Source organism: Musca domestica, unplaced genomic scaffold, assembly GCF_030504385.1.
Source record: "Musca domestica strain aabys unplaced genomic scaffold, Musca_domestica.polishedcontigs.V.1.1 1, whole genome shotgun sequence".
Taxonomy (NCBI): domain Eukaryota; kingdom Metazoa; phylum Arthropoda; class Insecta; order Diptera; family Muscidae; genus Musca; species Musca domestica.
In genome coordinates, this window is record NW_026712114.1 from 41249582 (window position 1) to 41264438 (window position 14857).

A 14857-nucleotide genomic window follows, 5' to 3' on the forward strand; every position below is an offset into this window, starting at 1 on the left:
CAAGCATATCTTCTTTGATAGACATATATATCGCACATATTTTGCTATATATCCGATTTGTTGGATAATAACATCAATGTAAAGGTCAGAAGTAACCTTGTGATGGCTTTGTGATTTCGCCGGGATTTAAAATATTCTACACGCGAAATTTCGTGTCGACTGGTCTATAATTGCGACCTGTATAGCTGCTGCAAAATCCGAAATTTTTTCAGTATTTGGTCCATTTCAACCCCTAAACATTTGGCGATCATCTCCAAAAGCAATAGGGTTCTATTCTGGTCCAAGCCCCACCTACATTCTAAATTTCGTGAAGATCGGGCCATAATTGCGTCCTGTAGAGTGATTACAAATTAACATGGACAGACGGACAGACGGACGGACGGACATACATAGCTAGATCGACTCAGCTCGGCGACCTAGGAAGATCCATATATACTTTCCTATGTGGGAAACCAATATTTCGAGGTGTTACATAATTTTTGGCCCAATCAAACTTATAATACCCCCAACACATAGTGTGTATAGTAGGGTATAAAAACGACTTCGGCAAGAAATCATTGATATAGGCTCACGTTTTGTGAAGACTTTAATTTCATTCTCCAACCGATTTCACTGACATTTGCAATTCAAAATGGATCTCATTCGAATATTGAATTACTTTTATTCATCAATTTTTTCTTTAGCTCACGGTGGATGGTATTGAAATTTTAACCCGGACTAACTAAATGCTTTTACCATTATTTTTATACGATTTACTTACTTATTTTTTTGCAATAAAATATGCGAAATTTCACCAAACCTATCTTCCTTCCGCGTTGAACGGCAACTAACAACATTTACTTTACTTCTTTAATATGTCCGGAAAAATTGAATATGCTTTCGACAGCTCCAATGAATGATTGATTCCTTCTTTGCTAACAACATGTGCTTAACTTATATTTTATTTATTCTAAATATTTATGTATAGATATTGTATAGACTTAAACCTAATTATGGAATCATTCCGTCATTATTCATTTTTCGATCATTCATTACAGTCTGTAAAGAAAAAGAAAGCATAAGAAGAAGAAGAAAATTTCAAAATTCAAGAACAATATATTTTTGCCATAAAATCAATCGGAAAATGATAAACAAAAGGTCGTTGCGTTTGCTAAATACCTGCATTAATGACACCTTCGATTGCAGTTCCGATTCGATGGAATCTCTCGGCCCAGACGATGAAGTCAAAGTGGTTTTACGACCGATGCTGCGATGAGAATTTTGAGATCTGCGTTGTGTTGTTGATTTCTTGCCAAATAGAATTGACTGTAAAACAAAAACAATGCGAATGGAAATTTTCCCAAAAGGCGAACAGTACAAACAAAATATTTTATTACAAAAAAAAGTTGGTTGTTTTCTTTAAACAAATGCTAATTGGAAAATAATTCGTTGATAGGCCAGCAGAATTAATGATTTTTCTATTTACCTTAAATGCCTGGCGAAATTTATTGCTCATCAAATTGTACAGCAAGGGGTTAATGCACGTCGACAGATAGTAGAGCACCCCCGAAATATAAGTCATCACCGTGTAGATGACCTCATGATGATCTTTGTTGTTGTTGCTGTTGTTATTGGTGTTACTGCTGCTCCTGAGACTGTCTCGCACATCATCAGCATCCCCAATTGTCGATATGCCATTTAGTAATTCCACATCAGCATCGTTAATGTCGCCCTTAATATCCGAACCATGTGCGGAGGACCCACCGCCATCAGCTATTACACCCGGACCATAGACAGCAATTAACCGTTGAGCATGGAATGGTGCCCAACATAAAAAGAAGCAAATTACAACTGCCACTGGTTGTTCAATCCGGTGGTCGAAAGGATACATGAAAAAATAAAATAGAAATAAAAATAACATTTATTATTTGACTTAAATAAGTATCACACACGCACACATGGCTTGTCACGAAATCGTATTTTAATTATGATTGATAGTAAAGGGTAACACTTTTTTGTGCGATGAATTGTTTAAAATTTTATTACAAAAGGGATTAATTAACAAGTAAGCAAAGGCTATAGACGTGGGAGCCGACCATGTGATACCCTACAATACTACAATATGTAGGCAGTCCCCTTATGTCCAAATCCATTTTCGAAGATTTCGCTTTTGAAATTATGTCATAGAGCACTGCCCCATATTTACGGACTCCGTCGTGCTGTTAGTAACAGATAAATATAATCAAATGGTCATCCAACATACTAGACTTCTGTCCTGCCATTAACTCTCTTCTCATGCTAAATTCCGTGTCGATTGAAAATCGAAAATTTTTCTGTTTTTGGTTAATTTGAACCCATAAATATTTTTCATTTGAACCCATAAATATTTATCACCAAATGCAAGAGGCCCCTCTGTATCTCCAAATTTAAAATCATCTATATGATTTGCTTGTCTACGATATTTGGCTATATTCGGCAACGTAATCGGCATAAAAAAGTCAGACATTTGCCATTTGTATATTTTAAATTACGCCTGTAAGTTATTTTCAGCGTTTTGGTAGGAAATGGAAATGTTGGTATTTTTCACACAAAAGTAGTGGTCCATTCTACTCGCTGTCCTAAACTATTACTTCATGCGAGATTTCGTGCCTTTGGTTTCTATTTGGACAATTTTCTGTGCGGACAATTTTCTGTCATAGGCTGTAGTACAGGGAATAATCCGTTGTAAAGTGGACCGAGCCATGCCCAACTGCTGAGAACGGCGTTTTTGGGATGTTCTTGGGGACCTCTCAACACTGGCGCGTACGGCAGCGATATTCTCGGCCGATCGCCTTGGTCGACTTTTATATGGCCTCTTCGGATTAGAAAGAGCCTTACCTGTCGAAAATTTTTCGTATAAATGCTTAATGGTGTTCTTAGAAGGCGCACTTCTCACATTTTTTAATGTTTTAAAATCACGTTGAGTTTTCACAATTGACTTCTTCTGTTGAATGTAAATTTCAACTATTTCAGAGCGCTCGCGTGGCGTGTATTGGTTCATGGCAAAAATCTGCTTGGACTGACGCTTCAAACGCGGTATGTCATTAAACGATGTGACATCTCTGTCAAAAGTTATGGCGTTGCCAAATGGGTCCGTCGAATATGGGCAACCCTGTATCCATTACGAGCTTCAAACACCAAATTTGAAACAATTCCGGTGAAAAATGTCGCTTAAATCGCCAAAATATCGAAAATAGGGAGGCACCATTATATGTGGGCTATACCAAAACGTGGACCTACATGACCCATTTTCAATACCAAAAGTTCTACAGACATAATATACATTTGAGTAAATTTTTATCAACCTACTTCATTTCGTTCGGAGGCTAGAGTGATTTCCACAGACGGACGGACATCGCTAAATCGACGTAGATTTTATCGTGATCAAGAATATATATACATAGTGGGGTCCAAAATGTATATTTCGAAGTGTTACGAACGGTGGAGGGTATAAAAATATTAATAATAATAACAATAATGAATTTAACTTTGCTTAAATTCAGTCATTCCTTCGCCATTATTTATACAAAAGGGCAGCAGTGCTAATATCAATATGGGCATTGTTTCATGCTGAACTATCAAAGATATCTGTTATTGTTATATTGTTTGTCCGGTCCAAAAATAAAAAAAAAATAATTGTTATAGACTATTAATGCGGTGGTTGACATTATGTACTCGTAGCTCTCGAATGATACATTTAACGTATTTCATTTCAGTGGAGTACAACCTTCAATTAAATCATATTTTTTCGGAATTATTTTTTTCGGAATTATTACTCTAGGTTTTGTATGCACATATCTATTGATCGGTTATAGAGACAGTCTTCAAATTAGGAATGTGTAACGGAATTCGTTACAAAAATAAATTTGTCAAATTATATTGAAATCGATTCAGATTTGGATATAGCTCCCATATATATTTTCAACCGATTTCATGTAGGTTATGTACCAAACACGATATGTATGTCCGATTCCAATGAAATTCAGAATGGGTGGCGGAATTTGGTTGCAATAATAAATGTGTCCAATTAATTAGAAATCGGTTAAGATTTGGATATAGCTCCCATATATATTCGCGGGCGATTTTACATATTTGATGCACCAAGCACGGTAATAATGAAATATGGAAGGTGAACACGCCTAAACGGATTTTCTGGAAAAGCTGGGAGGGTTAGTTGTTGCCGAAACGAGGAAATAATATTCTTTAATGCAGGAATAATTTCTCCTCGGAGTTGTATGAAAAAAAACCAAAGAAAGAAAAAAAAACAAGATGTTTTAGAAAAGGAGTTTGCCAAACAATGGAATTTTATTGAACAAAATTCGGTGGAGAATTTGGAAACGAATCTTACCAAGACAGTTGTGTTTGCTGGTTAGAATAGAAGTAAATTTATTTACAAAAAAGAAAAAAGGAACAACCAGTGTAAAAGGAAAACATTTGCATTTAGTACATTAGCATTTAGTACCAAGAGAGAGATGCAAATTTAGACAAATGAAAGAAAAATTGAAACTAGAGAATAGGGTGACCAGCGTGGTAACTTTGGCGTTAACATTACCGGCCCCCTTGCAGTAACTGCAACTAAAGAAATTAGACCAAAAACTAGCACTCTCTCTTGTTTACAAAAAAAAATTGATATATTGAAAGATTAGATATATATAATGGTAAACGGGCTGGTACCAGGATGCAGTCTTCCTTCAGTGTGAACAGCTCAGCCACATAGATTCGCTAGGTCTGTAACCACTGGATACTAAATATGCTGAAAAGGAAAGTTTGTGCTTTTTGGGAAGGAGGAAAAACAATAGTGCATGTGAGAAACTTCATTTATTGGTGGAATTCATTTCGAAGAAAATATTAATAAATACAATGAATCGTTCAGTTCGAACAGGAGCCATAGATCGCCCACCCGAAAATGGTACTCTGAGCAGTGGGCAAGGCGCTGCGTGAATACACCCCTTCTGACATTACCCTCGGATAAAGATCCACTCCGATGACAATATCGATGCCGGCAGATTTGTGGAAGTCCGGATCGGCGAACAGCAAATGCGGGAAGTGCTTGTGGTAGTCTTCCGGAAGTGATTCGAGTGGAGTCTTCATCGCGATCCGATTATCCACACGAAAAGTGCCCTCAATCTTCACGGACGAATCATGCCTAGAGTAGAGTGTAAGCGCGCAAATGGTCTCCTCCCTCAAAGTAAGCCGCGCTAACTTGTGCTTGTCGGCGAAACCCCGGGCTATGCGGCTCACCAACGAACCCGAATCCAGCAAGCATCGGGCCATCACTTTCGCGTCGATCCGAACCAGAACTGTGGGCAATAATATTATAGTGTTCTTGTGGATCAATGATGTTAGGGATCCTTGGGACGAAACGGCGGGCCTAGTACGTTCAACAGCGCGATAAGTAGATCTCGTTGATGTAGATGGCTGTGGTGACACCGAGCGAGATTGGGACCGAGACGACGAATTTCCTGGCAGAAGCTGGTCACGGAGCTTGGGGTTCACATGCAGCAATGTGTGGTGGAATTTGTGGCAGTGATGGCAGCCGCGATCGCTAAAGCATGTACCATGTGAGTGTCCGTGAGCCAGGCAGTTCACACAGTATTTATGCCGCCGTACAGCATTCAGCCGATCCGCCATGGTCATATCTAAAAACTTCCTGCACAATCGTAATGGATGCGGACGCTGGCACAGACGGCAGAGGAAACGTCCCTTTCTGTGAGGAGCTTGGTTGGCACGGGAATGACTGATGCGACTGGAGCTGTTCGATTTAGGCATGGTTCTTGACGTAACATAAATATAGATAGAAGGAAAGGAAGAGAAAGGTAAATAGAGGAAATTTCGAACTTAGTTATCAGAAGGAAGAACTACGAGCTTGGTTATCGGGCGAGTTATGATGCCTTTCTGAGTTACGACGTCTGCGACTCGAACATGCCGATCGGAACCAAGATAAGTCTTATTGACTCTACCCAACCGCCACGAAGTCGGCGGAAGATTTTCGTCATGAATAGCGACCAGTGTGTTCTCCTCAATATCCTTTTCTGAAGTTTGCCACTTCGTACGCTTTTGGAGTTCTCGAAGATATTCAGTTTTCCAGCGAGAACAGAAACTTTGATGGACAGCTTTAAGACGTTGCCATCTATTCAGCAGGGAGAGAGGACTGTCATCAATATGTGGATCGACAGGAACGAGAATCGGAGAACCAATCAGGAAATGGCCAGGAGTCAGAGCTGCGAAATCGGAAGGCTCGCTTGAAATCGGAGAAAGAGGACGCGAATTTAAACACGCCTCAATCCTCGAGAGTAGCGTGGAGAACTCCTCGAAAGTATACTTGGAAGAGCCGGCGAACTTACGGAAGTGGGTTTTGAAGCTTTTGACTCCGGCCTCCCAGAGGCCACCCATATGAGGTGCCCCAGGTGGAATAAAATGCCAGTTTAGATTATGAAGAGCATATTGAGAGATCACAGCCGAACGCGAAACTTGAATGAATTCTCTAGCAAGAACTTTGGACGCCCCTACAAAGGTCGTACCATTGTCAGAGTATAAGTGGGAAGGACATCCTCTCCTAGAAACGAACCGATGGAAGGCTGCTAGGAACGTGGGCGTCGACAGGTCGGATGTAAGCTCCAAATGGATCGCCTTTGTGGCAAAACACACGAACACGCACACGTAACCTTTCGTGAAACGACAACCACGCCCGCAATAACTTTTCACATCAAACGGTCCCGCAAAATCAAGACCGGTACGGAAAAATGGACGAGAAAGGACAGTTCGCTCAGGAGGGAGGGCAGCCATGATCTGCTTCTGACAATGCTTTTTGTAAAGAACACACGTTTTGCACTCCTTTATGACTGCCTTGATCATGTTCTTTACCTTGGGTATCCAGTATTGTGATCTTATCACTCGAAGAACAAGTTGATTGCCACCATGAATGGTAATCTGATGAACAAATTGAACATAGAGCCTGGAGAACTTGCAACTGTACGGGAGTATGATCGGACGTCTTTCATCGAAAGAAATCCCAGGTGACGAATCTAACCGGCCACAAGAACGAATTAGACCATCAGCATCTAGATATGGATTTAAGCTTAGAAGCGAACTAGAGGACGAAACTATCTTTCCCATGTACAATGTCCGGTACTCCTCTGGATAACAGGACTTTTGACACCATTTAACAAGAATATTACGACCTCCGATCATATCCGAACTGCAGAGAGGTTCCGAAGCGCGCGAAAAAGAAGAACGGTACCTTGGATGGGTACGGTGAATAAATCGATACACATAGGAAAATACCCTAAGTGCTCGCTGATAAGATGAAATGCTTCCCAATATATCCTCCGTTGAATCGAAATAGGAAAAATGAACACGAACAGACTTTCGCTCCACGTCTGTTTCTGTTGAATGAATGAACTCTGGCCATTGATCTGGAGTTTCACGAAGCCACCACGGTCCGTACCACCAAATATCATTATTGACAATGTCTTGTGGCAACACACCGCGGCTCGCTAAATCTGCTGGATTGGCTTCCGAAGGAACATGGTGAAATCTGGACGGATCAACTACTTGAATAATATTCGAAACTCTGTTGGCAACGAATGTTTGCCAATGACCAGGAGGTTTGGAAAGCCAGGACAGAACGATGGTGGAGTCTGTCCAGCAGAACAAGGAATATTTCGAAATATTAAGGGTAGGGAGTAATGTATCGATCATGTCTGCTAGAAGAACAGCCCCACAAAGCTCCAACCTTGGAATGGACAGTGTTTTCACTGGAGCAACTCTTGTTTTGGAATACACCAGGTGAGTGAATACGGACGTACCTCTAGCTATTCGCACATATAAAGCGGCCGCGTATGCCTTTTCGGATGCATCGCAAAAGCCATGGAACTGAATGTCAGCCGTAGGAGTAAAATCGAGCCACCTCGGAATTCTAACTCTATCAAGAACAGAGTAGTTTGACTGGAATATTTTCCATTCGGACAATGTGGAGGGATTTATAACATCATCCCAACCAGTGCCATCGGACCATATCTTCTGCATGATAACTTTTGCCACAACAATGCATGGTGAAAGCCATCCAGCAGGATCGAATAATTTGGAGATCTGAGACAGGATCTCTCTTTTTGTATAGGAACATGAAGATGGAAACGGTGTTGTTGAAAAGAAAAATTCATCAGAACTCGCATCCCACCGAATCCCCAAGGTTTTGGCTGTGCTGTGATCATCGAAGTCTAAAAAGGCTTCATGAAATAAATAATCATTAGGAAGATCTGCAAGAATGTCTCTCGAATTGGTCGTCCACTTCCGAAGGCAAAAGCCAGCGGAGTCTAGTGCAGATTTTAGTTCGGCTTTGGCTTGAATAGCAGTCGAGATAGAATGGGCTCCGAAAAGCACATCATCGACGTACATGTAATTACGAATAATCTCGCTTGCACTCGGATATAAATCTTGAACATCGTCAGCAAGTTGGAGCAGAGTGCGAATAGCCAAGTACGGAGCACAATTGACACCGAAAGTGACAGTTTGCAACTCGAAATCATGAATGTTCTCACCTGGGTGGTTGCGGAATATTATACGTTGGAACGGAGTATGATCGGGATGAACAAGAATCTGGCGGTACATTTTCTCGATGTCCGCATTGAATACATATCGGAAGAGACGCCATTTGAGAAGTAAAGTGGTCAAGTCAGATTGCAAAACCGGACCAGCGTGCAACACATCATTCAGACTGTGACCATTGGACGTATCGGAGGAAGCATTAAAGACAACCCGAACCTTGGTGGTTGAGCTCTCCGGCTTAATAACCGCGTGATGCGGTAAATAATAATGGCGTGAATCACTATTTAAACATGGAGCAGGAACTGGGACCATGTGTTTCAAATGAACGTACTCATTGAGTACCTGATCATACTCCTTTTTAAAATCTGAATTTCGTAGAAGACGGCTCTCATTGCGAAGGAATTGTGTTACAGCTCGTGAACGGGATTGACCAAGGTCCATTTTCTCTGGGAAACCTCGTTTGAAAGGAAGACACACGACATACCGACCATCTTTACTCCTTTTTGTAGTGGAAACGTAGAGCTCCTCGCAATATTTATCGGAGTCTGAAGGAAATTTTTTCTTAGGAAGATTCTCCACTTCCCAAAACCGACATATCTCTCTGTCTAAGGAAATTTCACAGAAATTGGAAATTAACATGTCTGATGAAGAAGACACTGGAACAGGGCCAGTTAAAATCCATCCAAAGATGGTTTCTTGACCCATCAAGGAGTCACAAATATCTTGTATGACTCCAGCACGCATGATGAATGGAAGAAAGTCACCGCCTATAAGAATATCGATGTTCGAACTTTTGAAGAAGTGCGGGTCAGCCAGATGAATTGAAGGAAGTCGAGAGAACAAAGATGATGGTAATGTGTGGGAAGGAAGATTTCCAGACAAATGTGGAACCACGAATGCTTGCACGGAAAGCTCAACGGAATCATCAAATCGAGAGGACAGCACAACGGAACATACTTTTCGAACGGAGGCAGCGGTCGAATTATTGAGACCAGAAATCTGAACGTTTGTACGCTGATATGGAAGTTTGACTTTATTGAAGAAACGTTCAGATATGAATGTTCCTTGAGAACCCGAATCTAGGAGTACACGAGCGTGATACGTTACTCCTAAGTGAATCACATTCACCAACGCAGTCCCCAACAAAACACCCCGAGAGCTGGAAGTGAAACACGTCTGAATTGCTCCACCCCCAGAAGTAGTGGACTGTACAGAATTTGGAGAAAATGGAGTGGAGTTTGGACTTAAAGTGGTAGAGCTCGTAGGTGGATTGGATGGATGACTACTTGACGAACGCTCATGAAGCATAGTGTTGTGCCGCCTCTGACACTCAAAACAATTATTTTTGCTCGTACAATTTTTTACGTGGTGAGTTTTTGAGAAACAATTCAGGCACAGGCCTTGTTTCTTGATCTCAGCCACGCGTTGTTTGACATCCATATCAATGAATCTAGGACATTTTCGAATAATATGAGCGGAATTTGTGCACAAAGGACATTTTGGAGCCGTAACATTGGTCTGGAATGAGCTGAACTTCGAATTCTTTGAATGTGCATTGGATTTAGTTTTTCGATCATCAGACTTCGGAAAATTGCGCATCTCGGAGACGGATTCAAGTGTACGATATCGATTCGTAAGGAAAGAATCAAGGTCAGCCCACCTTGGAATAGCAGTCTTGTCAGCCAAACCTTGTTCCCAAAGCGTCAGAGTTGAGTCAGGAAGACGATCCGAACAAAGGAAAACAAATATCGGATCCCAACTTCTAACGTCGATATCGTACAGAGATAACGCAGCAATACATGAATTTATGTCGCGCTGCAATGACTTAATTGCACTCGCTGACTCGGACTTAATATCAGGAAGATTGAATAGAACTTTTAATTGGCCATTAACAAGAATTCGCTTATTTTCGAAACGATCGCACAAACCTTTCCAAGCAAGTTGAAAACCTTGATTTGTCAAAGGTGCACGTTGGACAATATCTCTAGCTTCGCCTTTAGTCTTCTGGGTCAAATGAAACAATCGCTCGACTGGACTGAGCCTAGAATTTCTTATGTACACGGCTGTGAACATATCTCGGAAAGTCGGCCATGACATATAATCCCCGTTGAAAATTTCGGTATCGCATGGGGGCAGGTTGAACGAATAATTTGAACCATGATCATGATGGATTGTAGAATTAGGACTCTGGATCGAAGGGTCCGGAGGTGAGACAGAAGGCTCTTTAGGAACTGTTTGCCTTTGGAGATCCTCAGACAACTGCGTGAGGCGAGCCAAGCACTCGCAATAAGTGACATAGGCACTATTGTATTTGGCCTGGAACGTCTCGAGCTCCGAAGCGGCATCTGCATCTTCTTCGTGTTCATCATCCTCCTCGTTCTGTTCTTCGCTAGCTCGATCGGACATAAATTGGTCATACGCTGATTTGATGCCTGCCCATAAGGATTTAACTTCCGAAACATGTATCTTTATGAATTGGGCAGACGTCAAGGGAACATTACCACCAACAACCTCGGCATTGAAGGTGACCAGACGATCAGCTTGACGAATGAAGGCTTCCAAGGACATTATCGCTCAGTAAAAAATTAATGAAAATTGATTTAGAACAAGAAACTAGCAAAGAATAAGCGAAGAATAGCGAGAACGGGAGGAAATAGGGGAACTTCCCAAGCAAATTTGTTCATGAATATCTAAAAAAAATGGTTGAAAAATACGTTTTTCTTTGTATTTTCTCCTTTGTACAGCGCCACCTAGCGGTAAATGAATGGACAATGGATAAAACAATGGAAGAACTAAAAACCGTAGGTGAATTTCCACGAAAAACGGGAATAAATTGGAATAATATTGAAAATATTATGATTTTTGAGGTATTTTCGTATATATAAAACGCCCCCTGGCGGCGAACGAACACACTATATATTTGCACAGTCAGAAATAAATCCGCAGTGAGCAAAAGTAAAAAAAAATCAAAGATCACCCAGGAAATAATAATAAATAATTGAAAGAATTAAAGTTTTTTAGGTGATTTAGAATTTGCAGAGCGCCCTCTAGTGGTGGAAAAACGTACTACCAATAAGCACCAGCGAAGAAAAGAATCAGAAGACGAAAATGTCCAAGAAAAACCAGAAATATTTGGGTAAGTCTCGAAAAAATCAAGTTTTTCTCCGAATTTTCTTATTTGGACCGCGCCCCCTAGCGACCGTAATGTGAACTAAAAATGGGCAAGAAGAAGGTACAGCACCACCTACCTTTATATATATTCGAATAATATATTTATATATGAATGTCGCAAACAAGTTACAGTGCGACCATATGAAAGGAACGACGGTAGGGTGCACGCACACTTAAAGAGAATAGCTTTACTACTATTGAGTGAAAACACACGTAAGAGAACTCCGGTGGTTGGCTGAACGTACGAACAAACCAACAGCGGCCACCAAACAACAGGAAAAATAATGTAGGTATGAATGTGTGTTGAGTGAGAACAAGCAATGCGGTAATGAACGCTGGTCGTTGGATGACCGAACAGACGAACAACCCAACAAGAAAAAATAGAAGAAATATACGTATGAAGGTGTGTTATAGTTGAACGAGTAGTTATTGTTCTAAAGAGACGAATGTAGGCAGATCTCTAACAACAACAACTACTGTGTTAAGGAGATGTAATGATCGTAAAGAAGAAAATAACACACTAACAAACACGTATAAAAAAATTAGTACCAATTCTCGCGGTAGAAAATAAAGAAAGGAAAAGAATAATTTGGAGCACACTGTCGCGAATAGCAAAAATTATAAATTGATGTTTTTTTGTTTTTTTTAGCACTTTGAAATAAATATGAATAGGAATATAATAATTTCAGATAAATAATGAAAATAATAATTTGAACATATGTTAATTGAATATTCCACCAAATTTTTAAATGAATAAAATTACGGAAATGTGGTGTTATTGAATAATAAAATTACTGAAATTTACAATGCACTTATGAAACACTGTGTGTTTGAAAAAATGAAAAACAAATTGCCGTCGGCAAAACGCACTTTAACACCCCACAGACGAATGCACTATTGTTATATTATAGAAATGGAAAGCACAAACTTACCTTTTTTTGATGAAATTGATGAAGCGAAGAAATTTAATTTGTGGAATTTGCAACAGCTATCCAATTATCCGGTACGATGGACCAAAATGAACACGCCTAAACGGATTTTCTGGAAAAGCTGGGAGGGTTAGTTGTTGCCGAAACGAGGAAATAATATTCTTTAATGCAGGAATAATTTCTCCTCGGAGTTGTATGAAAAAAAACCAAAGAAAGAAAAAAAAACAAGATGTTTTAGAAAAGGAGTTTGCCAAACAATGGAATTTTATTGAACAAAATTCGGTGGAGAATTTGGAAACGAATCTTACCAAGACAGTTGTGTTTGCTGGTTAGAATAGAAGTAAATTTATTTACAAAAAAGAAAAAAGGAACAACCAGTGTAAAAGGAAAACATTTGCATTTAGTACATTAGCATTTAGTACCAAGAGAGAGATGCAAATTTAGACAAATGAAAGAAAAATTGAAACTAGAGAATAGGGTGACCAGCGTGGTAACTTTGGCGTTAACAGAAGGTGTGACGAAATTTGGTGAAAAAGTAAATTTTGTTAAATTTTATTGAATTTGGTTCAGATTGGGATATGATTTTACTAAGAAGCTTTGTCCCACAACGCCTTTGCAATGGCATTAGGATAACAGTAAAAAACTACACTACAATTTAATTGAGATACGATTATTACGGGGAAGTAAGTTGCTCGAATTCTCTAATTGTAACAGAAATACCACTCAACTTCAAAAGATTGCAGTTTCCTGAACGCTTGGTATTTACTATGAAATTAAAGGACAAACGCTTCGTGTATGCGGATAAATGTGTCGTGTTCTTACTTTTCTCGTGGTCAGCTGTTCCCGGCATGTTCACACGTTTGTAGACCGAGCTATTTGTTGTCATTAAAGTATTACAATAACAAGTTAAAAAGTATCAGTCGGTATTGCCGCCAGTTACATACCCTGGTGCGCACGATAACTCTCGAAGGGAGTATCCAATTTGGTCCAAACTTGGTACATCGTAATATTTTTGTCAAACTTAGATCGAGTTCGGAGGTGGGCAATATCGGTCCACTCCTTCTGGTACCTCCCCCACAAAAGTTCGAAATTTTCAAAAAATTTAATTTTTGCACAGAAAGAGAAATTATAGTCCGATTTTGCTCCGACTTTGCAAATCTTAATATTTGCGTCAGCGTGAGGTCGGGTGTGAAAATGGAAAATATCGGCCCACTCCATCAAGTACCTCCCCCACAAATGGTAATAATTACAAAATGGTGAATAATTACAACTCTCATAAAATGTGATGTAAGTGTCCGATTGTCTTAAAATTTTACACATCCCAATATTTATATTAACCCAAGGTCTGGTGTTAAGATGGAATATATTGGTCCACTCCTTCTGGTACCTCCCGCACAAAAGGTCGAAATTTTCAAAAAAAAAAAACTATTTTTTTTTTTGCACAGAAAGAGAAAGAATAATTCGATTATTCTGCTACTTTGCAAATCCTAATATTTGCATCATTGCTAGGTCTGGTGCGAAAATGGAGAATACCGGTCTACTCCTTCCGGTACCTCCCCCACAAAGGGTCAAAACTTTAAATAATCACAACTCTCATAAAATGTGATGTAAGAGTCTGATTGTCTTGAAATTTCACACATCCCAATATTTATATTAACCCAAGATCTGATGTTAAGATGGAATATATCGGTCCACTCCTTCTGGTACCTCCCCCACAAAAGGTCGAAATTTGCAAAAAATATACTTTTTGCACAAAAAGAGAAAGGATAATCCGATTTTGCTCTCACTTTGCAAATCCTAATATTTGCATCAGTTCTACGTTAGGTGTAAAAATGGACAATATCGGTTCACTCCTTCAAGTACCTCCCCCACAAATATTTTGAATAATTACAACTCTCATAAAATGTGATGTATGAGTCCGATTGTCTTCGAATGGCGCACATCCCAATATTTATATTAACCCAAGCTCTGGTGTTAAGATGAAGTATATCGGTCCACATCTTATGGTACCTCCCCCACAAATGGTCGAAAATTTGAGATATATATTTTCTGCACAGAAAGGAAGCAATAATCTAATTTTGAAAAATATAACGCCCCAAAAAAGCGAAATAAGGATTCAACGCTTTTCAAATTTCACACATACAAATTATTTTTGCTAACACCAGATCTGTTTTGAAGATGATCCTATATAT

At 39.7% G+C, this 14857-nt stretch overlaps 2 protein-coding genes across 6 annotated transcripts in view; both read right to left on the bottom strand.

Moving 5' to 3' along the window:
• Positions 1 to 923: 923 nt before the first annotated feature.
• The window catches only part of LOC101901130 (pyrokinin-1 receptor), a 34012-nt gene continuing 20078 nt past the window's right edge, over positions 924 to 14857 (bottom strand). For all 5 annotated transcript variants that reach the window (XM_020034880.2, XM_059122937.1, XM_059122932.1 and 2 more), the window contains exons 3-5: positions 1466 to 1836; positions 1159 to 1305; positions 924 to 1038 (exon numbers count right to left, since the gene is read on the bottom strand). In XM_020034880.2, the coding sequence (XP_019890439.1) occupies positions 991 to 1038; positions 1159 to 1305; positions 1466 to 1836 (566 nt within the window). In that variant the 3' untranslated portion in view covers positions 924 to 990. The remainder of the gene's footprint in view (positions 1039 to 1158; positions 1306 to 1465; positions 1837 to 14857) is intronic.
• On the bottom strand, positions 4001 to 13164 carry LOC131802598 (uncharacterized). Its single transcript, XM_059122941.1, has 2 exons — positions 12669 to 13164; positions 4001 to 5791 (listed from the first exon to the last, which is right to left on the bottom strand). Exon 2 carries the CDS (start codon positions 5785 to 5787, stop codon positions 4888 to 4890), a length of 900 nt encoding a protein of 299 aa, XP_058978924.1. The 5' UTR covers positions 5788 to 5791; positions 12669 to 13164; the 3' UTR covers positions 4001 to 4887.

Coding starts and splice junctions, on each gene's coding strand:
- LOC131802598 (XM_059122941.1), bottom strand. CDS start 5,787: ATGCCTAAATCGAACAGCTCCAGTCGCATCAGTCATTCCCGTGCCAAC.